At 42.4% G+C, this 27569-nt stretch overlaps 3 protein-coding genes and 1 long non-coding RNA gene across 7 annotated transcripts; 3 read left to right on the top strand and 1 right to left on the bottom strand.

Annotated features, from left to right (window-relative positions):
• The first annotated feature begins 2940 nt into the window (after positions 1–2940).
• Positions 2941–4975, top strand: LOC119293975. Its single transcript, XR_005143272.1, has 3 exons — positions 2941–3257; positions 4003–4094; positions 4852–4975. It is a non-coding gene; the product is annotated as an uncharacterized LOC119293975 (long non-coding RNA).
• An 82-nt stretch (positions 4976–5057) lies between these two features.
• On the top strand, positions 5058–7637 carry LOC119293974. Its single transcript, XM_037572278.1, has 4 exons — positions 5058–5376; positions 5488–6715; positions 6811–6929; positions 7028–7637. Exons 2-4 carry the CDS (start codon positions 6178–6180, stop codon positions 7424–7426), a joined length of 1056 nt encoding a protein of 351 aa, XP_037428175.1. The 5' UTR covers positions 5058–5376; positions 5488–6177; the 3' UTR covers positions 7427–7637.
• Positions 7638–15628: 7991 nt separating this feature from the next.
• On the top strand, positions 15629–16601 carry LOC119293972 (transcription factor MYB44-like). Its single transcript, XM_037572277.1, has one exon. The coding sequence runs from the start codon at positions 15682–15684 to the stop codon at positions 16459–16461; it is 780 nt and encodes a 259-aa protein (XP_037428174.1). The 5' UTR covers positions 15629–15681; the 3' UTR covers positions 16462–16601.
• A 2254-nt stretch (positions 16602–18855) lies between these two features.
• Positions 18856–27345, bottom strand: LOC119291663 (phosphoinositide phosphatase SAC2-like). 4 transcript variants are annotated; one of them, XM_037570468.1, is made up of 16 exons: positions 26739–27345; positions 25847–26051; positions 25588–25753; positions 24740–24962; positions 24022–24098; positions 23740–23927; positions 23571–23665; positions 23323–23456; positions 23099–23212; positions 22059–22356; positions 21125–21246; positions 20901–21011; positions 20157–20345; positions 19902–20060; positions 19675–19759; positions 18856–19489 (listed from the first exon to the last, which is right to left on the bottom strand). In XM_037570468.1, the coding sequence occupies exons 1-16, from the start codon at positions 26796–26798 to the stop codon at positions 19379–19381; spliced, it is 2337 nt and encodes a 778-aa protein (XP_037426365.1). In that variant the 5' UTR covers positions 26799–27345; the 3' UTR covers positions 18856–19378. The 4 variants fall into 4 exon arrangements, with proteins under 4 accessions (XP_037426365.1, XP_037426367.1, XP_037426366.1 ...); XM_037570470.1 differs by having other exon boundaries at positions 19675–19756; positions 26739–27343; XM_037570469.1 differs by having other exon boundaries at positions 20157–20342; positions 26739–27342.
• Between the last annotated feature and the right edge of the window lie 224 nt (positions 27346–27569).

The following is a 27569-nucleotide window of genomic DNA, read 5'->3' as shown; positions in this document are numbered from 1 at the left end:
ATATCGATGTATGCGGTTCGATGAGTATTGAAGCACGCGGCGAGTATCATTATTTTCTAGCCTTCACAGATGATTTGAGCAGATATGGGTATATCTACTTAATGAAACACAAGTCTGAAACATTTGAAAAGTTCAAAGAATTTCATATTGAAGTGGAAAATTATAGTAACAAAAAAAATAAAGTTTCTATGATTTGATCGCGGAGGCGAATATTTGAGTTACGAGTTTGGCCTTCATTTAAAACAATGTGGAATAGTTTCAAAACTCACGCTACCTGGAACATCACAGTGTAATGGTGTGTCCAAACATCGTAACCATACTTTATTAGATATTGTGCGTTCTATGATGTCTCTTACAGATTTACCACTATTGTTTGGGGTTATGCATTACAGACAGTTGCATTCACGTTAAATAGGGCACTGTCTAAATCCATTAAGATGATAGCGTGTGAACTGTGGTTTGGCAAGAAACCTAAGTTGTCGTTTCTTAAAGTTTGGGGATGTGACACTTATGTCAAAAGGCTTCAGCCTGATAAGCTAGAACCTAAATCGGAAAAGTGCGTCTTCATAGGATACCCTAAAGAGACTACTGGGTACACCTTCTACCACATATCTGAAGGCAAGATCTTTGTTGCTAAGAATGGGTCCTTTCTAGAGAAGGAGTTTCTCTCAAAAGAAGTGAGTGGGAGGAAAGTAGAACTTGATGAGGTAATTGTACCTTCTCTCGAATTGGAAAGTAGCACATCACAGAAAACTGTTCGCGTGATGCCTACACCAACTAGAGAGGAAGCTAATGATGATAATCAGGAAACTTCAGATCAAGTTACTACAGAACTTCGTAGGTCAATCAGAGCACACGATCTGCACAAGAGTGGTACGGTAATCCTATCCTGGAAGTTATGTTATTAGACCATGGCAAACCTACGAACTATGAAGAAGCTATGATGAGCCCATATTCCGATAAATGGCTTGAGGCTATGAAAATTGAGATAGGATCCATGTATGAGAACAAAGTATGTATTTTGGTGGATTTGCCCGTTGATCGGCAATCCATAGAAAATAAATGGATCTTCAAGAAGAAGACTGACGCTGATGGTAATGTTACTGTCTACAAAGCTCGACTTGTCACGAAAGGTTTTTGACAAGTTCAAGGAGCTGACTATGATGAGACTTTCTCACCAATAGCGATGCTTAAGTCTGTCTGAATCATGTTAGCAATTGCTGCATTTTATGATTCAAATGGATGTCAAAACTGGATTCCTTAATGGATATCTTAAAGAAGAGTTGTATATGATGCAACCAGAAGATTTTGTCGATTCTAAAGCTGCTAACAAAGTGTGCAAGCGCCAGCGATCCATCTATGGACTGGTGAAAGGATCTCAGAGTTGGAATATACGCTTTGATAAGGTGATCAAAGCATATGGTTTTATACAGACTTACGGTGAAGCATGTATTTACAAGAAAGTGAGTGGGAGCTTTGTAGCATTTCTGATAATATATGTGGATGATATATTATTGATTGAAAATGATATAGAATTTCTGGATAGTATAAAAGGATGCTTGAATAAGAATTGTTTTTCAATGAAATACCTAGGTGAAGCTGCTTACATATTGAGCATCAAGATCTATAGGGATAGATCGAGACACTTAATAGGACTTTCACAAAGCACATACATTGACAAAGTTTTTAAGAAGTTCAAAATGGATCGGTCATAGAAAGGATTCTTGCCTCTGTTACAAGGTGTGAAGTTGAGTAAGACTCAAAACCAGACCACGGCAGAAGATAGAGAGAGAATGAAAGTTATTCCCTATGTCTCAGCCATAGGTTCTATAAAATATGCCATGTTGTGTACCAGACCTATTGTGTCCCTTTTCATGAGTTTAGCAAGAGGTAGAATAGTGATCCAGGAGTAGATCACTAGACAACGGTCAAATTATCCTTAGAGGACTAAGGAAAATATTTCTCGGTTATGGAGGTGATAAAGAGTTCGTCGTAAAGAGTTACGTCGATGCAAGCTTTGACACTGATTCAGATGACTCTGAGTCTCAATATGGATACATATTGAAAGTGGGAGCAATTAGCTAGAGTAGCTCCATGCAGAGCATTGTAGACATTGAAATTTGCAAAATACATACGGATCTGAATGTAACAGACCCTTTGACTAAACTTCTCTCACAAGCAAAACATGATCACACCTTACTACTCTTTGGGTGTTAATCACATGGTGATGTGAAATAGATTATTTACTCTAGTAAACTCTTTGGGTATTGGTCACATGGCGATGTGAACTATGAGTGTTAAATCACATGGTGATATGAACTAGATTATTAACTCTAGTGCAAGTGGGAGACTGAAGGAAATATGACTTAGAGGCGATAATAAAGTTGTTATTTTATATTTCCTTATTCATGGTAAAGGTTTATTATCCATGCTATAATTGTATTGATTGGAAACCTAAATACATGTGTGAATACATAAACAAATACTGTGTCCCTAGTAAGCCTCTACTAGACTAGCTCGTTGATCAAAGATGGTTAAGGTTTCCTAACCATAGACACGAGTTGTAATTTGATAACGGGATCACATCATTAGGGAGAATGGTCTAATGGAAAAGACCCATCTGTTAGCTTAGCATAATGATCATTCAGTTTGTTGCTATTGCTTTCTTCATGTCAAATACATATTCCTTCGACTATGAGATTATGCAACTCCCGGATACCGGAAGAATACCTTGTGTGCTATCAAATGTCACAACGTAACTGGGTGATCATCAGGGTTGGAAAAAGCGTTATTAAGCGTACGCCTCGGCGTGCCTCAGCGCTCAGCGACAGCCCATCGCGTAGCCTTGGGCCTAATCGGTGCTCTAGGCGGGCCCATCGCTTAGGCGGATCCAGGCGTGCGCCTAGGTGTGATAGAGCGGAGAAAAGCGGTGAGGAGGCGGCGCAAGGCAGAGCAAGGCGGACCGGAGATGGAGCGGGAGAGGTTGCAAGCATGGACGGGAAGGAGCGAGAAGATCGCTAGAAAATGGAGAAGATTGCGGGAAGTTTGCTGGCTGAAGGAAAGGAGAGATTAGGGTAGGCTTTGCATATATATACACACAAAAGGGGTGGCGGCGGCTCGATCTATTCCGTCGTCTCTTCGTCCTCCGGCTGCCGAGACGAAGAGATTCACCTCATCCTCTCACCACGCAGCCATGGCTTCTTCATCCCCGCCATCCCGCGCAGCCATCTGAGGTCCCGCCTTCTTCCGTACTGTAGGTGAGCTGCCAAATCGATTTTGTCAATCCCCTCTCTTCTTGTGTACTATGTGCCTGTGTGCAGCCTCTGTCGTCCCCTGGATTGCTAGTTGTTTGCTAATTGCTGCTCTATCCTTCTCATGGAATTACTTGATCTGTAGCTTCTGTATTGATATTGATTTATCTAGATTACTAATTGGATGTAGTTTGATCCATCCCCCCAGTGGCGAATCTAGGATTGCAACTCAGGGGCTGCCACTCAGTTTTATTTCATTTTGCAAAGATCTCACAATTTAAATGTCATAGAAGCACCACAAATTCACGTAGGGGTACCATAGTCTAGTCAAACAAATAAATGATAGTTATTTTGTTCGTTCTGCAACTGATTTGTACATACCTTGATGCTGTTATGGATGAATTTGCTCACGCATATACAAGATTTAACAAATAAGAAGTAATTAGTATTTGGGCATAAACAATATTGTGGGAGAAAGAACTTTGCTCAGGCTCAAGGTCAAAGCTGCGCCTGGCCTGGCTCAATGCCCCTAGTCTTGCCTAGTCTATCGCAGCATGCCGACATGCTCATGCTCGTTGGCAGCCGCCTTGGCAGTGTGCAGTGCTCCCTATGCCTGACCTACGCCTACTGCTGTTGGCCGCCGCAACAGATGGCCTGACCACCCTACACACTGAACATATGAATTTTTCTGTACTGAACACTTCTAATGGAATAAGACATGACTGAAAATAATTATAACTCCCTGATGCAGTTGTTCTCGACAGCTCATACTACGAGGAGGTTAAAGACGGCTGGTCATATCTAGCACCTGAAGAAGCAACGGAAGTATCAGCTAGTCTGAAGGTAATCAGGCTGGGCACTATTGATGTTAATGACATTCGTTCTATGATTGTCTCAGTTAATTAAGTTATATACATGGCATGATGCCAAGATGGGATACTGGACGGTACTAGTAGTAGAGTAGAAGAAGGATCATATTCTGTTGCATGATGCCAAAATAGGACGGTCACAGTAGCTGCTACTATTACACTAGTCTAAAAATAGGGTCATATGCGTGAGTGTGGCTGCTGTTAATCTTGAATGTACATATATGAGGTTATTTCACATCATACTTTAAATTACTATATCAGAGATGTTGTTCAGTTGGCATAAAAAGAGAATTGCTTCTGGATCGGTATGAAGCATTGCAAGACAAAATAATTTCCGAATGCTACACATTTATTAGCTTGTAAGTTGCAATGCAAAAAATATGTTCTTTTTGGTTTCCTCCGTGTGGTAGTTTTTGTATTATCTATTTAGTGTTTACTTCACGGCAGAAAGTTTCTTGGAATTTGTCGATATACAGCTTCTTGCCTACTTTATATCGCTCTGCATATATTATGAATTTATGATATTATAATTTAATAATTTATATTGCTTCAATTCTAGGATCTGGACATACGCATACACGTACAAACAAACTTTATTGCGTTCTTGCTTTGATTATTCTCTGCATTTATGCCTACCTGTGGTCTAGACTTTGGTAGATCTGGTCCATTTTTTTAGAATCAGCAATGCGAATTACTGAGCTATTACTTGTTGTGTATTTGATTATTTGTAGGATGTCCGACACAAATGCAACATCGGCATCGCAGGAAGAGAATGTCCTTAAGAGAAAGTCAGATGATGTGGGATGGGAGTACGGGAGTCTAGCTGATGCTTCCAAAAAGGATAAAGTGAAGTGTATGTTCTGTAACCATGTGAGCATGGGAGGTGTTTATCGTCACAAGCAGCATGTGGCTCAATATTGGTAATGTTGTGGTCAAATGCAAGAAAAGCTCTCAGGAAGCTAAAGACAGGTGCAAGAAATCTCTTGAGGATGCATCTAATAAGAGGAGGGAAAAGACTGCCCGTGAGCAAGAGCTTAGACAAAGTGTGAACATTTCTCGCGTTGGAGATGAAGATGCTGCTCATATCGAAAGCACGGAGCCACACAAATTAGGTCCTATTGACAAGTGGGCACGGCCTATTGATCCTAAATTGACTCAAGCTGAAGCCTTGCATCAACAGAAGATAAATAAGGAATTTTGGAAAAAGAGAACACATGAAGTGCAACAGTATGTGGCTAGATGGGTGTACAATCATGGTAATTAAATATTTGTTTTTACCCACACTGCCATTTATAGTTTACTTCTTTGTAATGTTTGACCGTTGGTTGCCTTCTCACTTACTAATTTTGTTTGTATTGCATTTGTAGCTATACCATTCAATGCTTGTGACAACGATGATTTCAAGTTAATGTGTGAAGCCATTGGGAGGTTTGGTCCTGGATTTGAGCCGCCATCTAAACATGACCTTCGAGAGACTTTGTTGAGTGAGGAACATGCAAGAGTGAAGAGTTTGCTGCAAGAACGTGATGCTGAAAAGATGAAGAATGGCTGCTCCATTATGACTGATGCTTGGTCAGATAGGAAGAGGAGAAGCATAATGAACTTGTGCACAAACAGTGCTGATGGTTCTAGTTTTATAAGGTCGAGTGAGATGTCGGCTGTATCGCACACAAGTGAAGTCATCTTCCAATTAGTGGATGAAGCAATTGAAGAAGTAGGTCCTGAAAATGTGGTCCAAGTAGTGACTGATAATGCTTCTAATAACATGGGGGCAAAGAAGATGTTGTTGGAGAAGCGGCCGAACATGTTTTGGAGCTCTTGTGCGACGCACACCATTAACTTGATGTTGCAAGGAATTGGCGATCTGCCAAGGTTTAGTAAGGTACTTGAAAAAGCAAAAGCATTCACTATCTTTGTCTATGGGCACACACGGACCTTGGACTGCATGAGACACTTCTCTTCAGGGAAAGAGATCATAAGGCCAGGGGTCACTAGGTTTGCTTCTGCTTATCTAACTTTGGAAAGCCTTCTAGAAAAAAAAGGATCAACTGAGGAAGATGGTGGTTGATGGTAGATGGGACAAACTAAGACTAGTTAAATCAAAAAAGGGAAAGGTAGCAATAGCTACGATGATGAGCATGGCTTTTTGGAAAGATTTGAAGCTTTGCCTGAATGTCTTTGAGCCTTTGGTAAAAGTCCTTCGTTTGGTTGATGGGGATGTCAAGCCATCTATGGGTTTTGTCTATGGAGAAATAGTGAAGGCAAAGAAAGAGATCAAGGAAGTCTATGGCAATGTGGAGTCACGTTACAAAGATGTGATTAATATTGTTGAGAAAAAGATGAAAGATCGACTTGACTCTCCGTTGCACTTGGCTGCATACTTACTGAATCCATATTATAGCTATGCTGATACTAATATTTTTGATGATGGGACAATAACGGAACGGTTCATTAGCTGTGTGGAGACCTTTTATTATGGTGATGATGACAAGCAAGATCAAGTTGTCAATTTTGAATTAAAGAGATTCCAGAATAGAGAAGGATCATTTGCAAAGAAGCTTGCGAGGAGTTGTCAGAATTTTGATTATAATGCAGGTATGCAGTGTAATTTTGTAAAGTCTAATTTATTCAGTATATATTCAGAATTTATGCAATACATTGTTCACTTGATTCTCTGCTTTCATTCATAGCATCTTGGTGGAGGCTCTATGGAACTGAAGCACCAGCTCTTCAAAGGATGGCTGTGAGAATCCTCTCATTGACCTCAAGTTCTTCGGTCTGTGAAAGGAATTGGAGTACCTTCGAAAATGTCAGTCTCCTACTCTCTAATCTCACATCTAGCTAGAGTAGTCCGTCACATGTCAAAACATTCCCTGCTCTTAATCCTTATGTTTTTTCATGTTGCAGATTCATACGAAGAAAAGAAACAGGCTAACTACAGAACGTCTAAACTCTCTTGTGTTCATACAATTCAACTCGAGAATGATGGCCAAGAAACAAATGATCAAGGAGAAGAAGATCATTGATGTCCTCTTATCCGCTGAAACTACCAAAGCTCAAGGTTTTCTTTTTGAGGGTGGAGATGATTATGCAGAAATCGTCTATAGGGATGATGATGAGGAGGAGATGGATAGTACAGGGATGCCAGGGAGTGGCATTGGAGAAGCGATGAGAGTCAATGAATTGCTCGAGCCACGTAGAAGTGCGAGACTAAGACAACTTTATGAAGAAGAAGAATTCGATTCTGAAGAAGAGGAGTTTGATGATGATGAGGAGATGCATTCAGATGAGGAGAATGACTATTGACAATTGAGGAGGCCCAAATGTAGGGTGTCTTTTCTTAAGTACTTTTTTATCACATATCTTTATGTCATTGAGTCAAACTGTTCGTGTGTGCGTCCGTGTGGAATTTCCCTTTTTGATTGTGAGAGAAGTCTTCCCAATAAGATTCTAGGAATTAAAGAACTTCATTTTGATGTGTGAACTGTTGAGCTCATAATTTATAATGCTATGCTAATTGGGTCTTGTGTGATATTTGCCTATAATATATTTGAATATTTGATATTTCTATGGGCGTATTACTTCCCATTGAATAGACTATTTAGCTCTCCACGTTGCCTGATGTATGTTATCTTTATCACCACATTGTCTTTCTAACGTACTATGGTGCAAAGTCTACCCAAATAATTCTCCTCCTAACCTGCTACTATACGAAACGCCTTGGCCCGCCTAGGCTACGCCTAGGCAGGCTAGGCGCTAGGCAGAGAGTCACCGCCCGCCTACCGCCTAGCGCTTTTTCCAACCTTGGTGATCATAAAGATGCTCTACAGGTATCTCTGAAGGTGTTTGTTGAGTTGGCACAGATCGAGATTATGATTTGTCACTCCGAGTAAAAAAAAGATCCACCGAATAGGTATTGGTCCAAATACCTCGAGATGGAACGCAAATTGCGTTTTAATACGTCTCGCTATTCTAATTTTTTAGAGTCCATTTTATGAAATATCTGCTGAGAAAGCAAAAGAAAAAAAAGTTCAAGGATTCTATAGAGATTTCATATATGAAACCGGGATAGTTACTTCCAAAAAATTTGAACGAAGGCTCGGCCCTCTCGGTAATACACATCATTAGCTTGCAAGAAAATGACTAAGGAGTTAGTTACGAGGTGATGTATTATGGAACGAGTAAAGAGACTTGCTGGTAACGATATTGAACTGGGTATAGAGATATCGACGATCGAATCTCGGGCAAGTAACATACCGATGGACAAAGGGAATTACGTATGTTGTCATAACGGTTCAACGGATAAAGGTCTTCGTAGAATATCTAGGAGCCAATATGGGCATCCATGTTCCGCTATTGGTTATTGACCGGAGAGGTGTCTCGGTCATGTCTACATTATTCTCGAACCCGTAGGGTACGCACGCTTAACTTTCATTGACGATATTGTGTTATATGAGTTATGTGATTTGGTGACCAAATGTTGTTCGAAGTCCCGGATGAGATCACGGACATGACGAGGAGTCTCGAAATGGTTGAGAGGTAAAGATTGATATATATATATATATAGGACGATGGTTCGGACACCGAAAGTGTTTTGGAGGGTACCGGGTACTTATCGGGTCATCGGAAAGGTTCGAGCACCCCCAGCAAAGATATGGGCCTTATGGGTCAAGAGAGAAAACGCCCCAGCCACAAGGGGCTGGTGCACCCCCCATAGCAGGCCGTCCTAAGGAGGAGAAGGAAAGGGGGAAGGGAAAGGAAAGTGTGGATTAGGATTCCCACTTCCTTCCCTCCCCCCTCCTCTTTCCTTCCCCCTTGGGAATACATGCCAGGGGGCGCGGCCAGGGCAGGAGCCCTAGGGCCGGCCAGCCACCTATGTGGTGCACCAGGCTGCCTCCCCTCCCCCTCCCACCTATATATATGTGGGAGGGGTGCGCCTAGCACACCCGAGATCAATGGTTAGCCGTGTGCGGCGCCCCCCTCCACCGTTTACACCCCCGGTCATATTTCCATAGTGTTTAGGCAAAGCCCTACGGAGATCACTTCACCATCACCGTCACCACGCCGTCGTGCTGACGAAACTCATCTACTACCTCGACATCTTGCTAGATCAAGAAGGCGAGGGACGTCACCGAGCTGAACGTGTGCACAACGCGGCGGTGTCGTGCGTTTAGTACTTGATCGTTTGAAGTGCGAAGAAGTTTGACTACATCAACCGCGTTGTGAAATGCTCCCGCTTATGGTCTACGAGGGTACGTAGACACACTCTCCCCCTCGTTGCTATGCATCTCCATGGATAGATCATTGCGTGTGCGTAGATTTTTTTTTTGTTTTCCATGCAACGATGACCTACAATGATTACTCCAACATATCACACATGTGCCATTCAAACCGAGGTGACATCTCTCTTACTTGTGCTTCCTATGAATTTGGATGGGACATGGTTTCTACCTCGAGCCACAATGCTAAGCATGCTTAGGGATGAAGAGATGAACCACAGAGTAGCGAGGAAGGATGCCCAAGTTCCAAGCGAGAAGAGGAAACTCAAAGAAGAGGAGGAGGAAAATGGTGCATAATTTGCATTACCTGCCTGCCTGGACAGTCCGGCAAGTAAGAGTGACACAACCTCAACCTTGAAGCAGTCAGACTGGCACCTCGATCCCAGCCATTCGAATGACCAAACTTTCCGGTCTACTCTAGCACCTCAATCCCAGCCTTTGGACTGACCAGACTATTCGGTCCACCACACCAGAATGGCGTTTCCAGAGAATGCACTATCGGACAGTCCGGTGGATCCAGACAGACTTCCCGGTGGCTTGGTTTGCATACCGTTTTAGGATAGAATCCGCCTAACTCACCTGCCCCATACCCCTTTGCACCTAGACAATACTAGCTAACTGCCCGTGCGTTGCAACTGGGGCATACATATTCTAGTGATTCAACACTAGTCATGTCCTACATGTACCTTACACCCACCATATTAGATTTAAGATTTAATTTGATTTGAGTATGGGTAGAGGAAGGTAGGAAAGTTTCTTATTTATTTGAGGTTTTGGTAATATTTGATTTGATTTGGGTAGGGGTAGGGGAATGCAGGGAACATTTTGATTTAGTGGAGATTGGGTAAGATTTGATTTGAATTAATACAGGACATGGTTTTGATGAGATTTGATTGAGTTAATGGAAGACATGCTTTCCAGTATGACAAAGAAAAGAAAGTCTAGATATAGTTTAGATTGTTCCAAACCAAGGGGGCGTGGAGTGGGAAAAACCAACATAGGGGTGACAGAGGGAGGAAACCCTAGCATGGAAGCAAATATACCAGCTCCCCTTTATTAGTAGATATATCTCGTACCTCTCCTTAGTTTTAGGGTTAGCAAAGTTAGAACTAAGATCCTGAGAGAGCTTTGCTCATCTTACCTTCTCCTATAGGATCAAAACTTCCACAAGTGAAGAAGAATCCCTATGATTATCAAGACGACATCTCACCCTGAGATTTGAGAAGACTACCTCTCAAGACCTCAATTTCCTCTTAGATTTGGGGATGAACTTTGCCCTAGCTACTTTTACCTTTGTTGTTGTTGAATGCTTGAGATGTATCACTTTATCCTTCTAATTTGTGTATCTTGGTGTGGATCTTGTCTTGATTGATTTCTCTTGTGTTTGTTTCCTTGTGTTCTTCGTGATTTCCCTCAAATCCACCTCCAATCGTGAAGATCAGGCAAGCTACACGGCTAGCCCCGTATCATCTTACCTTCACAATTGGGACCTCCAGCCTCAACTCCATCTCCTCGGTGCACCCTGTAATGTGCAATGAGTCCTTGGATATGTATCTCTTTTGATTTTGATGACTTCTTCTCCAAGGCGATGGGTTCGGTAGGATTTTGGTCTTGATGACTTTTCGTTCGTAATTAACAATGTTAGGATGGCTCCGGTGTCGAAGCGGTTGCGACGACACACGGTCAACCTGTTCGAGAGGAACAAGATGACTGCCCTTAGGGACCATAATGTATTTTTTGTTTTCATGTTTGCTTTTATCGTTGGTTTGGCTAATACATTTGAGTACCTTTTTGCTAAAAAAATTGTTAAGTGGGTACAAGGCGCCCCTACATATTGTAACCTTGTTGCACCTCCATATATAATCAACATGTTTTTAGAAACATATAATCAATATGTTGGGAATACAATTCTGGTCATGGTTCATGATCTACTATAACACCAAAATAAAAGAAAATAATAAGATAGGGGAAAACTTTGTTTTTGCCAGTCTAGTTTTGCCCCCTTTGGTTATGCCACTCTAGAATTTGACATATTACTTTTGCCCCCCTTAGCTTTTTATAACACATTACGAATGCCATTCCGTGGCAAAAGCAATAAATTTTTACTTTTGCCACTCTTAGCTTTTTATAATGTATCATAATTTCCATTCTAAAATTTTTGCTTTTGCCACAATGGAATTTGTGATGTATTTACAAAAGTTAAGAGTGGCAAAAGTGAGATGTCAACTTCTAGAGTGGCATAACAAAATGGTCAAAAGCTACAGTGGCAAAAACAAAGTTTATAGTGGGCGGTGGAGGGCTCATTCTTCTACATACGGGCCCCCAAACCAAGGAAGCAAGCGGGATGGGCTCGCGGACAATTCCGCCAATACAAGCTTGCATCCCTTTAAAGCTAGTGGTGAACTAAAGGAGGAGTTTCACAAGGGATAAGTGATCCGCGGCTTGCATCCCTACTCCAAATTAAATTAAAGCATTGCTACATTAGACTTGATAGATGGATCATATAATCTGTTGCTGGGTTTTCATGCACGTCCGTCATTTCAATCTTGTACGTCTGTTTTCGCTCACGGTGACGACCTCGCTGCACCCTAGCGTGCATATGTTGCTTGTCTAACGGGCGCCTTCCTTTCTCTCTGGCCATTCACGTCGGGGCCCCAGCCATATGCAATGCAGACAACAACGTACACAACAAACCACGCAACACAGCACACTCATGGATCACATTTACTTTTACTGTTGGTTTGGCTAATGCATCTAAGCACTTTTTGTTATTTTTTTTGGAGTGGGTTGAAGTTGCTCCTACATTTTGTAACCTTTGTTGCATCTCAGTATATTCAACATGATTTTTTAGAACCATATAATCAACATCAACACATGTTGGAAATATGATTCTCGTCATGCTTTATGATGTACTAACACCAAAATAATAGGAAACAATAAGATAGTGGGCGGAAGATGGCTCATTCTTTTCCATATGGACCTCCAAATCAAGGATGCAAGTGGGACGAGCTTGCCGACAATTCCACAATACAAGCTTAGTGTTAATTTTACAACTAGTGGTGAAGTAAAGGGCGAGTTTCACACGGGATAAGCGGGCCGCCGCTTGCATCGTCACTACTCAAAATTAAATTAAAGCATTGCTATGTTAGATTAGATAGATGGATCATATGCTCTGCTGCTGGGCTGGCATGCACATCCATCCATTTCGATCTTGTACGTCCGTTTCCCCTTGTAGGGTTGCGTTCACTACACCTTTGCATGCATCTTCTGCCTGTTGCGGCGCGATGAAAGAAACCGACACCTTTCTTTCTCGCTAGCCATCCACGGTAGCGCCCCAGCCACCTGCAATGCAGATAGCAACAGCCGTAACAGACCATGCAACACAACACACACTCACGGATCACGTTTACGTTCAAAATGTTGGTTTGGTTAATTAATACATATGAGCGGATATACACGCGGGATTTTTGTTCCGAATTTTTCAACTTTTCGAAATGTGTATTTTGACAATGGGTGCATATGCACCTAGGAGCCAGAGGCAATTACCGCATATGAGCACTTTTTTCTTTTTTTTTTTTGTTGAGTAGGTTGGAGTTGCTCCTAATGCTTTGTAACCTTGTTGCATTTCCATATAATCAACATGTTTTTTAGAACCATATAATCAACCTGTTGGGAATACGATCTCGCCACGGCTCATGGTCTATCAACACTAAATAGAAGGGAACAATAAGATAGTGTGTGGCAGAGGGCTCATTCTTCTACATATGGGCCTCCAAATCAATGATGCAAGTAGGACGGGCTCATGAACAATTCCAAAATACAGGCTTAGTGTTAATTTTACAGTTAGTGGTGAACAAGAGAAGTTTCACACGGGTAAGCAGGTCGCCGCTTGCATCCCTGCTACAACTTGAAGCATTACTACATTAGATTAGACAGATGGATCATATGCTCTGCTGCTGGGTTGGCATGTACGTCCATCCGTTTCGATCTTGTACATTCGTTTCGCTCGCATGGATGCTTTCACTACACCTTGGCGTGCATATGTTGCTTGTCGCAGCGCGACAAAAGAAACAAACACCTTTCTTTCCCTCTAGCCATCCATGTCAGCGCCCCAGCCATCTACAATGCAGACAACAACGACCGCAACAGACCACGCATCACAACACACACTCAAGGATCACATTTACTTTTAAAAATGTTGGTTTCGCTAATTAATACATCTAAGCACTTTTTTGTTGAGTGGGTTGAAGTTACTCCTAACACTCTGTAACCTTATTGCATTTCCATATAATCAACATGTTTTTTTACAACCATATAATCAACCTGTTGGGAATACGATTCTCATCCTGGTTCATAATCTATCAACACTAAAATAGAAGGAAACAATTGATAGTGTGTGGCACAGGGCTCATTCTTCTACATATGGGCCTCCAAATCAATGGTACAAGTGGGACGGGCTCACGAACAATTTCAAAATACAAGCTTAGTGTTAATTTTACAGCTAATGGTGAACAAGAGGAGTTTCACACGGGAAAAGCAGGCCTCCGCTTGCATCACTACTCCAACTTGAAGCATTACTACATTAGATTAGATAGATGGATCATATGCTCTGCTGCTGGCTTGGCATGCACGTCCATCCGTTTCAACCTTATATGTCCATTTTCGCTTGCAGAGACACCCTTACTGCACCCTAGCGTGCATCTGTTGCTTGTCGCGGTGCGACGAAAGAAACGGATGCCTCCCTTTCTTTCTAGCCATCCACGTCGGCGTCCCAGTCACCTGCAATGCAGACAACAACCACCACAAAAGACCACGCAACACAACACACACTCACCGATCATGTTTACTTTTAAAATGTTTGCTTGGTTAATTAATACATCTGAGCACTTTTTTTAGTAGGTTGAAGTTGCTCCTAACGCTCTGTAACCTTGTTGCATTTCCATATAATCAACATGTTTTTTTACAACCATATAATCATCCTGTTGGGAATATGATTCTTGTCATGGTTCATTATCTATCAACACTAAAATAGAAGGAAACAATAAGATAGTGTGTGGCGGAGGGCTCATTCTTCTACATATGGGCCTCCAAATCAATGATGCAAGTGGGACGGGCTCACGAACAATTCCAAAATACAAGCTTAGTGCTAATTTTACAGTTAGTGATGAACAAGAGGAGTTTCACACGGGATAAGCAAGCCGCCGCCTGCATCCCTGCTTCAACTTGAAGCATTACTACATTAGATTAGGTAGATGGATCATATGCTCTGCTGCTGCGTTGGCATGCACGTCCATCCATTTCAACCTTATATGTCCATTTTCGCTTGCAGTGACACGCTTACCGCACTCTAGCGTGCATCTGTTGCTTGTCGCGGTGCGATGAAAGAAACGGATGCCTCCCTTTCTTTCTATCCATCCACGTCGGCGCCCCAGCCACCTGCAATGCAGACAATAACCACCGCAAAACACCACCGCAAAAGACCACGCAACACAACACACACTCACGGTTCATGTTTACTTTTAAAATGTTTCCTTGGTTAATTAATACATCTGAGCACTTTTTTAGTAGGTTGAAGTTGCTCCTACCGCTCTGTAACCTTGTTGCATTTCCATATAATCAACATGTTTTTCACAACCATATAATCATCATGTTGGGAATATGATTCTTGTCACGGTTCATGATCTATCAACACTAAAATAGAAGGAAGCAATAAGATAGTGTGTGGCGGAGGGCTCATTCTTCTACATATGGGCCTCCAAATCAATGATGCAAGTGGGACGGGCTCACGAACAATTTCAAAATACAAGCTTAGTGTTAATTTTACAGTTAGTGGTGAACAAGAGGAGTTTCACACGGGATAAGAAGCCGCCGCTTGCATCCCTACTTCAACTTGAAGCATTACTACATTAGATTAGGTAGATAGATCATATGCTCTGCTGCTGGGTTGGCATGCATGTTCATCCGTTTCAACCTTATATGATCATTTTCGCTTGCAGTGACACCCTTACTGCACCCTGGCGTGCATCTGTTGCTTGTCGTGGCGCGACGAAAGAAACGGATGCCTTCCTTTCTTTCTAGCCATCCACGTCGACGCCGCAGCCACCTGCAATGCAGACAACAATGCCCGCAACAGACCACGCAACACAACACACACTTACACCAGTGACCACGCACGCGCCCGCTATATATTCAGCTCGGCGCCGCGCCGCTCCTCACCAGTCACCACCACTCCTCGGTCTGACAGAAGCCGTTGCTTGCGTCTGAGACGACCGCACTGACGCGATGGAGGTGCCGGTGCCGATCAAGACGGGGTCGTGGAGCCCTGAGGAGGACGCGCTGCTGGTGGCCCTCGTCCGGCAGCATGGCGCGCGGCGGTGGAGCGTGATCAGCGCCGGCGTCCCCGGGCGCACGGGCAAGTCGTGCCGGCTGCGGTGGTGCAACCAGCTCAGCCCGGCCGTGCAGCACCGTCCCTTCACGGCGCAGGAGGACGCGCTCATCATCGCCGCGCAGTCGCGCTACGGCAACAAGTGGGCCGACATCGCGCGCCTCCTCCCCGGCCGCACCGACAACTCCGTCAAGAACCACTGGAACTCCAACCTCCGCAGGTGCCAGCGCCGCGCCAAGGCCATGGCCGCCGCCGCCGCCGCGCGTGCCGCCGCCTCCTCTTCCTCGTCGTCCGGATCGGCCGCGAGAGCCAAGACGCAACAGCAGGAACAGGTCGTGGTGATGAACGGGACGCCGCCGGCCGCCGTGCATGGAGCGGGTACTGCTGCCGTCGATGACCCGCTGCCAATGCCGTCGCTGACGCTGAGCCTGGGCCTGCCCCAGATGGCCGCGGACTGGGCGTCGGAGGAGGCAAAGGCAAAGGAAAAGGAAAAGACACCACCGCCGGTGGGCGTGGGGGACGGTGAAGTGCGGCTGATGGCGGCGATGCGGCAGCTGGTGAGGGAGGAGGTGGAGAGGCAGGCAGGGCAGCTCTTGTACTCGGTCATCATGGCCACCACCGCTGCCAGGGCCGACGGGACATCGCCGTCCGATGGCCCAACCAACGGCCACCACTAAGGTGGGTAGTAAATCATATATGGATGGTTTTCAGTGTAATCTCTGTCATTTAAGTTTGTGTTGTTTCAAGACATTCCCCTGTTGAATCATGTAATATCTTCCGTGTTTGCTATTGGCAAGTTGCTTGAATTTGCAACTCGCGTCAGTCGATTTCTAGTCGGAGATGAGGTCGCCAAGAGTGACCCGGAGCTGGGGACGACACAACTGTGGCGTCGCCGGTGAAGGGTGGGAAAAAGGGGTGGGGGTCTGAGGTTGACAGTTTGGGTTGCGGGGCGGGCTGCTGGCACCCGATAAGAGGTGTTTGGGGGGAGGGGGGGGGGGTTAAGGGATGGCCGGCGGCAGGCCGGTGGAGGTTGTCGCTTGGGGGCTATAGGGCGGCTGGAGGAAGGGGACGAGATGAGGAGGAAGACAAACGGCAACCATTGGATTTTAATCCAACGGCAAAAAAATTCGTCCAACATGATTTTTTAAGGCAGGTTGCAAATAGCATATGCCCTAATATCTTATCGAAAACGCTTCCGCTCAACCAACCAACTTTGTCGCACCGTCCACTATCTTTCGTGACCATTAGACATGCCTTTCATCAGAAGGCTCGCAACTACCCACCATAGGATAGCTTTTTCAATCTGGCCCTTGTTTGCAATCCCTTTGAGCGCAACAAAAGCTTGTTGCAAACCGACTAGGGAAGGGTAGGGCGGTTGCCAGCATGTGGCAGCGCCATGGCTAGGCGCGACAGCAAGCCAAGCTCGTTTCAGAGATCTGCAGAGGAGAGAGGAAGGTGACAAAGGAGAAGGGGGGAGAAGAAGGAGGGGGGAAGGAGAAGGGCGCAACGGCGTGCTGCTCGAGCAAGCTCGTCGGCCGACAAGACGGGGGAGGGAGATTGGTGGCGCTCGGAACGGGAACTCGGGGTGGATAGACTTGCGGTTGGCGGTGATGACGAAGACACAGGTCCCCTACAGTAGTTGCCTCCTAGTCTCAGATCCCCACAAGCAGAGATGCTTTTTGCAACAAAGGTCGAGTCACAATTGCAATAAGGGTCTTATCACAGTGACGGTGAACACGACCATGAGACGGAGATGCAATTTCTTGCAATAAGGCTCTTGTTGCAATGATGACGTTGACGAAGATGCTTCTGCAACAAGGGCCCTATTGCAATTGAAGTAAGGCTATTGTTGCAATGAGGGAAACATGAAACATGAACACACGATACAATCGTACACTGAGCATCATAGATCAGACGACCCACGACCCCCCGGTCAACACGTAGTGCACCCCATATTTTATATCTTGCTTGAAACCGATAGTCTAAATGGGTCGTGTATTCCTCCCATGCCAATAAAGATCACCGCGATACATGTACACGCAGGTAGGCACCCGGCCTAGTAGCAAACAGAGGCAGTGTCCATAATACACAACATAAACAAATCGGTCCCGAGTTGTGCCACACGTACGGCCACTGCAAGTTAGTAACCGGCAGATACAATATCGGTTTTTACTAAAATACATCTAGATATGTCATAAGCATTAGATAAGTATTTAGATGACAAATTTAGTTGTAAAAAACGCTAGGGCCAGAGTTTCCCGCGTCACACGTGTGGCACCCATTGTATGTGAACATAGAGTCTATCACACCCGATCATCACGAGGTGCTTCGAAACGACGAACTTTCGCAATAGTTCATACTTGAGAACACATTTATCTTGAAATTAAGTGAAAGGATCATCTTATAATGTCACCGTCGTCCTAAGCAAAATAAGATGCATAAAAGATAAACATCACACTTAGCATCTGGATTTATTTTACGTGAACATCCATTTGGGGTTTTCTTTTTTCTTGTCCTTTTTATGTTTTATTGAGTCACTCACATCTAGATGTGCAGTAGACATATGCAACTACAAGACGAGTATAGAGCATACCGGAGTAGGGCATTTTGGAGACCGAACTCCATGGAGCCCTTTATTTTGAAAAATTCAAAATTCATAAATTTCGGTTCAAAAAAATTCTGAAAAAATCACACATGTATGCAAGGAAGTAAAGTGTATGTGTGAAAAAAATCAAAAAAAAATTACCTTTAACTGTGAGCTGCACAAAAAAACAAAATCATGGACTTTAAAGATGAACAGTACATATGCTAAAAAGCCCCAGATTAGTCATTTTTTTGTAGCTCACATTTTATTGTATTTCAACCTAAAAATTTGCACATGTATATTATGTATCTAGCTATATGTGTATTTATTTTCAGAATTTTTTGACACTAAAAAGTTTAAATTTTGAAGTTTTCAAATAAAGGCCTCCACGGAGCTCGGTCTCCGTTTGGCATTTTCGACCTAGTAGTTGTTTTTATTTTCAAAAAAAAGAGCATACCTAGTAGAGACTCCAATTGAAGCGCAGAAAAAATTCTCCGGAACCTGTTTTCTGTGAGATGCTGTGTTACAAACATATACAAGTAAACCGCCGTCCAAAACATATGTGAACAGCATATATATCTGTACCATATATATTTACAGGAGAAGTCCTTTCAGTTATCATTTTCCATATGTTTTTTTTTGTATTTTTTCTCTAAAGGCGAACAAAAAACATAAGCTGTCTAGCTAAGCTAACCCTTGAAAAGAATTAGATAGATATGTTTGCCTTTGCCAGTCATTCATTGCCTTTCCCTTCACTCCAATCCTGTCCAAACCAAACCAAACCACACGCCATCATCTGCATTTCTCGACTGAGTTGCCGCGTTAGAGCTTTGATCCACCGAGCGAATTGCGCCGATTCTTCTTCTGTTGCTTCAGCCTCGGCGAATGCCAGCACCGTGCACGCAGGCCGCAGCTTCTTCTTAAGCTTTTTTACCTTTGTTCTAGCCGTGGAGCTTTCGTGCTGCAGCGAAAATTATATGGAGATGCCACCAGGGCAAATTCTTTAGCACTTAGTAGCAAAGCATGCCTCCATTAGCCACCCACTGAGCAAAGCGGTCAGAATAGTCGCGTGAGTCTGAGAGCTGGCTGCTTGAGCGCGACAGGTCAGTGTCATCCCTTCCCTGTTAACAAGGGAGACAAGTTCTAAGACTGATGAATATATGTAGATTAAATCTGAACCTATAAAATTCGGATCAGGGAAAACCAATATCAAGATTAAGTCTAGTGGGATGTGCTACCATAGATCCTAATGGACCTAACTAACTAAGTGTTTCACAGCGAAAAAGGGTTAGAAAGACAAGCTGACCTCATCATTGTGTCCTGGCTCACTGTAAGTAGTAGTAGATCCAACACTGATACCATCCAAAGGTGAATGGATGATCGATGACCTGCTAATGATAGTTTGAAGAACCTTCTTAATTTTAACCATCACAATGGTTGGAGTAGTATCACATTATCAGCCTCAATAAGAGATCAAGGGGATGCGAATGTAATGAATGTGACAAAATATAAACTGGCAACAGTATATGGTACCTCTCAAAGGCTTCTTCGTCACAAGAATTTCCTGAAGACGATAACAAATCAAGATCGAGAAAATTTGAAGAATGCAACTCCGGATAACCTAATCTTTTTAAGTAACTCTGTCGTTCCTGCGAAATGGAGTGTCTTCCAGGCATCGTGCTATATTTTGTACTAAACATAACAAAAATGAAGTTAGTCGTATTGCACTCATGGACAAGCTGAAGTTCTCCACAAAAAATAAAAAAGATTGAACAAGGACTAACACACCTGGGGCATGGGTTTGTTTCACACATATAGATCTCTGGTGCAGAATCAGTAGGCTCTCTAATATCATCCAGCTGTTGCACAGGGAGTAATTCTGACGCAGTGTTGTTTTCGCCGACATTACGGTCAGACACGGGTGCGCTGTTTTCACATAGAATATTTCCATCCGAGAGCGACCTCTTTATGAATCTGCTGATATGAAATGTCTCATTTACTAATTTATGCATGTAAATTTGATTGAAGAACAACGATAAACTAACTGAGTTTGATTGTTTCAGCAAGCCATCATTCCATCAATATGTAAGAACTGAACATCAAGTAAGGTTCTTGCTTGTGCTAATCAATATATCATATTTTATTAACGGTTACCAGAATTTACTCTGTGTTGGAACATCTAAACATAATTATCTGTAATGAAAGATACATGTAAAAACACCTAGTTCTTGTTACTCCAGGGTATCAAAGGTATTTCTTGATTGGTGACAACTTTTTCACACGTATTACGCGGACCAACAAGTGAGAACAACAAGACATTTTTGTTCGAGATACTTGTACTGCATCATGTTGGCCTTGAGCCCATGGAATGAGGGAATGGATCAAGTTACTATATGTAATAATTTCTACTTTGATATACCGTCTGATTAAAGTCAAGAAAAGTGTCCAAGTAAAAGCTAATGGTGTACAGAATATGTTGGAGACCAGCTCATCAAGCAATGCTGTTGTTAATGGAAGAGTTTATATCAGTACCTTCCAGTTTCTTCACTTAAAGTTCCTTGCCGGCCGATATTGTAATGCTGATCTGAGTCCAACTTCCACAGAGGAGGTTTGCCTTGTTGAGGCTGGAAATGACCCAAGAATCTGCATCTCAAAAAAACACAACAGATAAATCTTGTGTGGAATAATATTAGATTAATGTCAGCATTTTCCATTGGTTTTGCCAGAGTGATATTTGCAGACATAAAGAAGCTTACACATTTATAGCATCCTGCTTCTCAGGATCTGTGTAAGCATTATTGTAGTAACGTTGAAGGGTTCGAAGGAACTCCTGGGATTGGGTTGCTGCCTTCCACTGCCCTCTTTGCTCACAGAAGATCTGTGGCATGTTACAATGGAAAAGTTAGACCGATCATTCAAAATACAAAGTTGGATTTGTGTTGACTACTGAACACTGCCTACCAACAAGACTCAAATCATTCTGAAATAAAGATGTTCAAGATTACAACAGCAAACACTTAAAATGAGAATCAACTATAGGGTTTTTCTCAAAAACTATAATCAGTAAGAAATGCCTCTTATTTTAGTCACAAAAAATTTAGATGCAAACAGTCAAGATAAATTCTCATAAATACACTCAACATGCTTGGGTGACAGATGTCCTCGCCCTATTGCTAAACTTGTTTCCAAGGGGCAAAGCCGCATGTATCAATTGATTTAGGAAGTTCATTTAATCATAGGAAGACCTGTGAGAGCAAACGTTTCATATTAGGTATCAACTGTCCTGGTGCGCATGACCTTTGCTAAAATGACAAGCATGACAGACTGGCCCATGATAGTAGCTAGCAACTGCTCTTTCAGAGTCCTATTTTCAGGTGACAGGTGACCTTAATGTTTATTTGACTTAAACATGTGGCTAAATAGCCAAACACAACAACAGGGAAAGGAAAATAAATGTATAAATCAAATGATCAAAAAAGGGAAGAGCAGGTGTTACAATTAGAAGTTTAGAACTACTCGGGGAAATTAGAAGTGCTCCAAAGGTGGTAAAGAATACATTAAAACAATAGTACACAACTGCACACCTTTCAGAGTATGCATACTAAATTTTAGTTTTATAAAGCGCAATTTCAAGAGCTGTGTTATGCAGATTATGTTCCTCAGGAGTCACAGATATAAGAAGATGCTAACCTTGTTGTGAGCAGCAGAACCACCGTACTGGATAGCTAATGTATCACCCATCCTTTCATAGAAATCCATCAGATCATCGGCCAAAGGATCATGCAGATCAATCTTAGGTTCTTCAGTGAGCTTCAACACATGAAGTTGACGCCCTAAAGCAGCTAATCCGTATGCAAACTGTGCGACATTTGTGCGGTCTAAGCAGTCTATGCAGTTAGTCCTGAGGACACCCTTCTGTAGCAAAAGGGGTACCATCGTAGCTGCGCAGAAATCATCATTGATTTTGATATCACATGGCCCTTGTCCACTGCAAAACATGTAAAAGATAACCATTAGAGAAACGAATCTCTATTCGAAGCATTATTAAACATTCAGATTTGTATTTGAGTTCAGTGTTTTCTACTGGAATTCAATGACAGACAACACATATGGGGCTCATTTCTTGGAAAAATTTCCACTGAAAAAATGGCATGTGCACATTTATTTATTTTCCTTTCTAAATCCATGTAATGTGAAGGCATCACAACAAGATATGAAAAAAAAAATACTGCCAGCAGCAAGCCAAAAGGAAGTCGATTGCTTGCATTATAGGTTGACTTGTTTCCTTTGGGTTGGTAGTTTCCCTTTTATCTGCACTAGATTACATATTTGTTTTAGATACGCATGTCAAAATCAATTCCGATAGAAAGGGTGTGGCAGCTATCTTTGAGTTTAAGCAATGGAATAGTAAAGTCTTCTAGTAAGCAAGTCCCTGCCAATCATCTCTTATCTGGTCAGCTGTAATACATCTATTCCTCTCCAAATCAGTGCTCTCCTTTCACATGGCCATGTTCTCCTCTCATACGGATGTTTACACATGTTGTGAACTAACAATGACCACATATATACTATGAAAGACTATTAATACAAATAACAATGGATGGTTTCTGCTGTGTGAAATCTATACAGCAAAGTAGTTATTTGCTGGAGGGGCTCATTTCAAGGATTTGCTAAATCAAACTTATAGATTCTTAAGCAATTGCAAGCTCGTAAGTAGGTATACAAATTACCTTGAAGCATCCAAAGGTTTTGATGATGTAGTTATCTCACAATGGAGGAGGTCCGTTAGTTCCAACACATCTGATGCTACTTTGTTTAACAGTCCAAGCACATTGGCGCCTTTCCTGCAGATGGCATGTAGATTAATAACATTAGTATGTATTTCACATATAACCAACAGGTTCTTACAGGGGCAGGCTCAGATAGAATATCCTCTTGTAATACAATAGATTACCTTCGAGAAAGCTTACTCAGATCCATGTGTAAAAACTTAAGACGTTTGTCATCCGGTAACCCCTTATTTATGTAATGGATAGCCTTTGCAAATTCTGCACGGAGCAAAGATTCACGAGGCTTCTTCTCACGAGTCTGGGAGATAGACAAGCAATCCAAAAGGGAGTATTCAGAAAAGATACCAAGAGGCTATCAAACTGACCAATAAATCAATAGATGTAAATTACGTTAAACAATTATTACACTCACCTTGATTAAGTTTAAGATGACTATAGGGTTCCCATATCTAAGAACAAGGTTTTCAAAATGAAGGCGGGTGGCCTTGTAGTCCACATCTGATTTTACTGCAGGTAGCAAGGATTATCAGAGAAGTGTACAAATCTGCGAATTCATATCAGACTAACGGTACAGAACTTACACGTGATTTCTGGCCTAATATTCAGTCTTGAAGTTTCCTGAAACCAGACAAGAGGTATTGATCCTCTATGTTGTACAACAGAAGTTATTTGACTTGGGATGTCATCAGGTGTGTCTTCAAAAACAATCTGTTCAGTCTCAACATCATTGGCAACCCTACCCTTTTCATTAACACCTCGTTTCATGAATCTAAATTTCAAAATGATAAAAATAAATACACTTGTGAGATAAATATAAAGGTGAGCTTTGACTATAGAAAATTTCAAATGCTTGTAATGCAAACCTGGTTCCAGCAAAATGACGCGAGCGTCTGGCTATAAGTGTCAACCAAAAATCCTTCCCAGATACTGACAGCTTCGACTGAACACATGAATATATATCTATTAGCTTCTCTTCGTATAGTACATGAATAGACGAAACACACTACTAGCATGTAAGCCTTGCAAAGACAAAAACACTGCTAGCATAACGACATTTCAACCCGAATAGCAACAATAATATGTTACTATTAGTTCTTAACTACACTCATAAATATCATAAATACTTGCATAATGAGGTCTTGCACAAGGAACAAGGGATTGTGTTCAATGCTTGCTAACAGACATTAAGGTATAAATAGCAATTCAATGATGACTGTACAATACTACTATGCACCAAGAACATACAAAAGATGGAAACTGAAAAAAGCAGGAACAGTCTGCTGACACTTACAAGCAAATGTTTCGACTCGCGAAAGCCGCAAGCAGCTCAAACTGAAAAATGTCAGCAGGTTATACAAAGCCATGCGTTTGCAAACCCTTTATTTCAAGCATTCACTACATGTCAGGTCATTAAATGTGCAGTAAAACGGATAAGTTAGTACGACGGTATTGAGTTAGCAGAAGCCCTTGTGGTCTTCCGTGATGAATAGATGATACCAGTAAGATCAATAACTGAAGATGATGATGGAAATAAAAAATAATGTAGCGCCAAAAAACTTTGTGTGTCACAGAAGAATATACCTGTTTAAAAAATCCATGGACCAAGGCCACGGTCCAATCGGTATTCTTGAGATGGTTCCGCATTGCTCGTGTCAAAAATTCATTCCATACAAACATTGTTTCATAAACAACATGTCCAGTATTTTTGTCATTTATGTTCTTCTGAAGACTGCGCATGATGTTGTAAGAGTAGCTGAAGAAGAAGTCCTTCGTAAGATCGACAGAGCAAAGGAGTCGTTTATATCTACAAAAAGTGGGCAATAAAAACATTAATATGTGCAGACAATAACAATCAAAAGAACATTAGCGAGAATATATTTAAAGTACATTTATAATAGTACAAGTATAATACTATGGGAGCGAAGAAATTCAAAACAATTCTATATACCTCTGACCATCCATACACAAATCTCAGTACTGCAAGAATGGTCATGATGTACCGACCATATAAGCTGGATGCATATTGTTATCAACAAGCAGATTTTATACTTATAGACAAAAGTAACATCAAATGCGCCAAAAGAAATATTACACCGTTGCTGGACCAAATGGAACTGCCCGTGTTCAACTACGAATATGAATACACACCGGAAAAAACTTATCTGAAAATAATGCAGTATAAAACAATACAATAAAATAAAATAGACGCCACACCATCAATGCACATTGTCTTGTCACAATGTAGAACCAAAATGAACTGGAATGTTTGGAAAAGAAAGGGGCCTAAAGTAACATAAATGAATAGCAAATCAATATCCAAGACTCCAAATACAAAAGGAAGCAAGCTGGTGATTTTGATATTGTTAAGAACCAGCGATGGAATTACAACAGGCAATACACAATATTTCCATAATGAAACAATGAAAGACCTGTTCTCATCCCTAGAATTAGCCACATTGGGGCAGACTATAGGACATGGAATTGCGATCATTTCGCTCTTGCCAATTGAATAAATATCATGGCCACAGATTGTGCCAACTTTTCTTCTCCTGGTAATTATAACCATGTAATAAGGACCAAGAAACTTCATAAAACCTGAAGAAGCACAGAAGTGGTAAATGTTATAATTTGAACAGCTAAAACATTTTCATTGATATACTCTATGAATCTCAGTTTATGTTGAAATACCAATTATTCCATAGCATTTTGTGACAAATTTCAGCCCGCCAGTCAACCTATTTCCCTCGTGAATCCGCCATAGTAGTTCTTGGCATTCATTCTCAGTATAACTAGTAGGATCCTCCTGGATACCCAAATCAGTAGACTCCAGCCGGTCAATCTTTAGCACCCTCCAAAGAGTCCTGCTCTTGTCTCTTCCGACAAGATAGAATTTCTGCACCAAAATATCGCACAAATATTTAGCACGACAGAATTTGAGCTAGAACGCATGAGAACTTTTGACATCCAGCCTCACTTCTAGTAAATCAAAGAAACGGTGCTCAGAGGACGACAATTACATAACTTCTATTGTTCTGTCCTAACGACCAATAGCTAAATCTTAGCTTCTGAATTATATGAATATCTGAGAATCCTTGCGCATATATGCAAGGTCAGCTGAAAGTCAGAAATTTTAATTGTTTGCATTAGCTTGGCAATAACCAAGCAGAGGCAAACACCACAACATTACATCATCATTAAACAAGATCGACCAGCACATATTTAATCTGCATGACACAATTGCAGGGAGCAGTAAAAAGGAACAGAGTCTTCCCTCCCCTGCAAAAGAAACAAAAAGAAGGATCTCCCCTGACCTTTTTGCAGCCTTCTACCCTTCCCTTTCCTATAATCAAATCGGACCGAACCAATCATACAGTAGATCCGTCCCACAGTGCAAGCATAAATGACCCAATAATCCAATCAACCATGAACAAGCAAACAAACACAGGCCCCCATTATAACAGAAACACACGAGGTTGACTGACACAAAGATTGCCATGTCCAAGGAAACTACGGATACAATCCAGTTCAAGGCAAACCAAATCAAGAGAATAGTTAAGCAAAATTTGCAAGAGATGCTCACCGATCTGGTTTCGTAGAGCCGGAACTTCTGGAGGAATTTGCCGCCTCTCATGGCCTCCATCGGATCAGATATTCAGATCAACAAGCAGGCGGCCAGAATGAATCCGAGCCTGAGAAATTCAGAAAGACAAACGGAGACTCCGCGTGGTTCAGCTAGCTCCTCTTGGGCTGCTTCAAGTAGAGCATCTTGGTCTCGCGCGAGAATGCTCCAGGGTCATACGGAAACAAATCAAGGAGCCCGCCCCTGGGATCAAGAACGAACCGGCGACGACCGGACGGATCGAAATGGATCCAATTCACGCCCCAACACCGGGAAATTCTCCAGAAAACACGCGCACCTTCGGATCAAGAAGGCGGGAGAGGGAAGAGGAAATCGACGGGGCAACCAAGAAGCCGATTCAGGGGAGCAAGGGGGGATTTTCAGGGCCGCCTCCGCGGGAGAGATGGGCGGGTCATAAATAGGAGGGGACTAAATTTCCGGAGCAGAAAGGATGGATTTTTTCCGAGGGCAACGCGGGGGCAAGGGGGAGGAAGACGAGAGCCACAAGGAGGAGGTGGACGAGGCTGGCTGGCGACGACGACGCCGTCGTCCACAAAAACACCACGCAAACGCAACGCCAGGCGAGAGTGGCAAGCCGCAAATACCACCGGACTAATCATTGCGGCAGCGGCATCTTTTTTGGCCGGATTTATTGTGCTCTTTTCACAAAGAGAGAGAGAGAGAGAGAGAGAGAGAGAGAGAGAGAAGATGCTTTTACCAGAGAAGAAGAAACTTTGGGTTTGGGTTTGGGTTTGTCCAAGAGGAAACTGGTAAATGGCCTCTTTTTGGCAG

Source organism: Triticum dicoccoides, chromosome 4B (assembly GCF_002162155.2).
Source record: "Triticum dicoccoides isolate Atlit2015 ecotype Zavitan chromosome 4B, WEW_v2.0, whole genome shotgun sequence".
In the NCBI taxonomy this organism is placed as follows: Eukaryota; Viridiplantae; Streptophyta; class Magnoliopsida; order Poales; family Poaceae; genus Triticum; species Triticum dicoccoides.
This window is presented reverse-complemented; position numbering and strand designations above follow the sequence as displayed.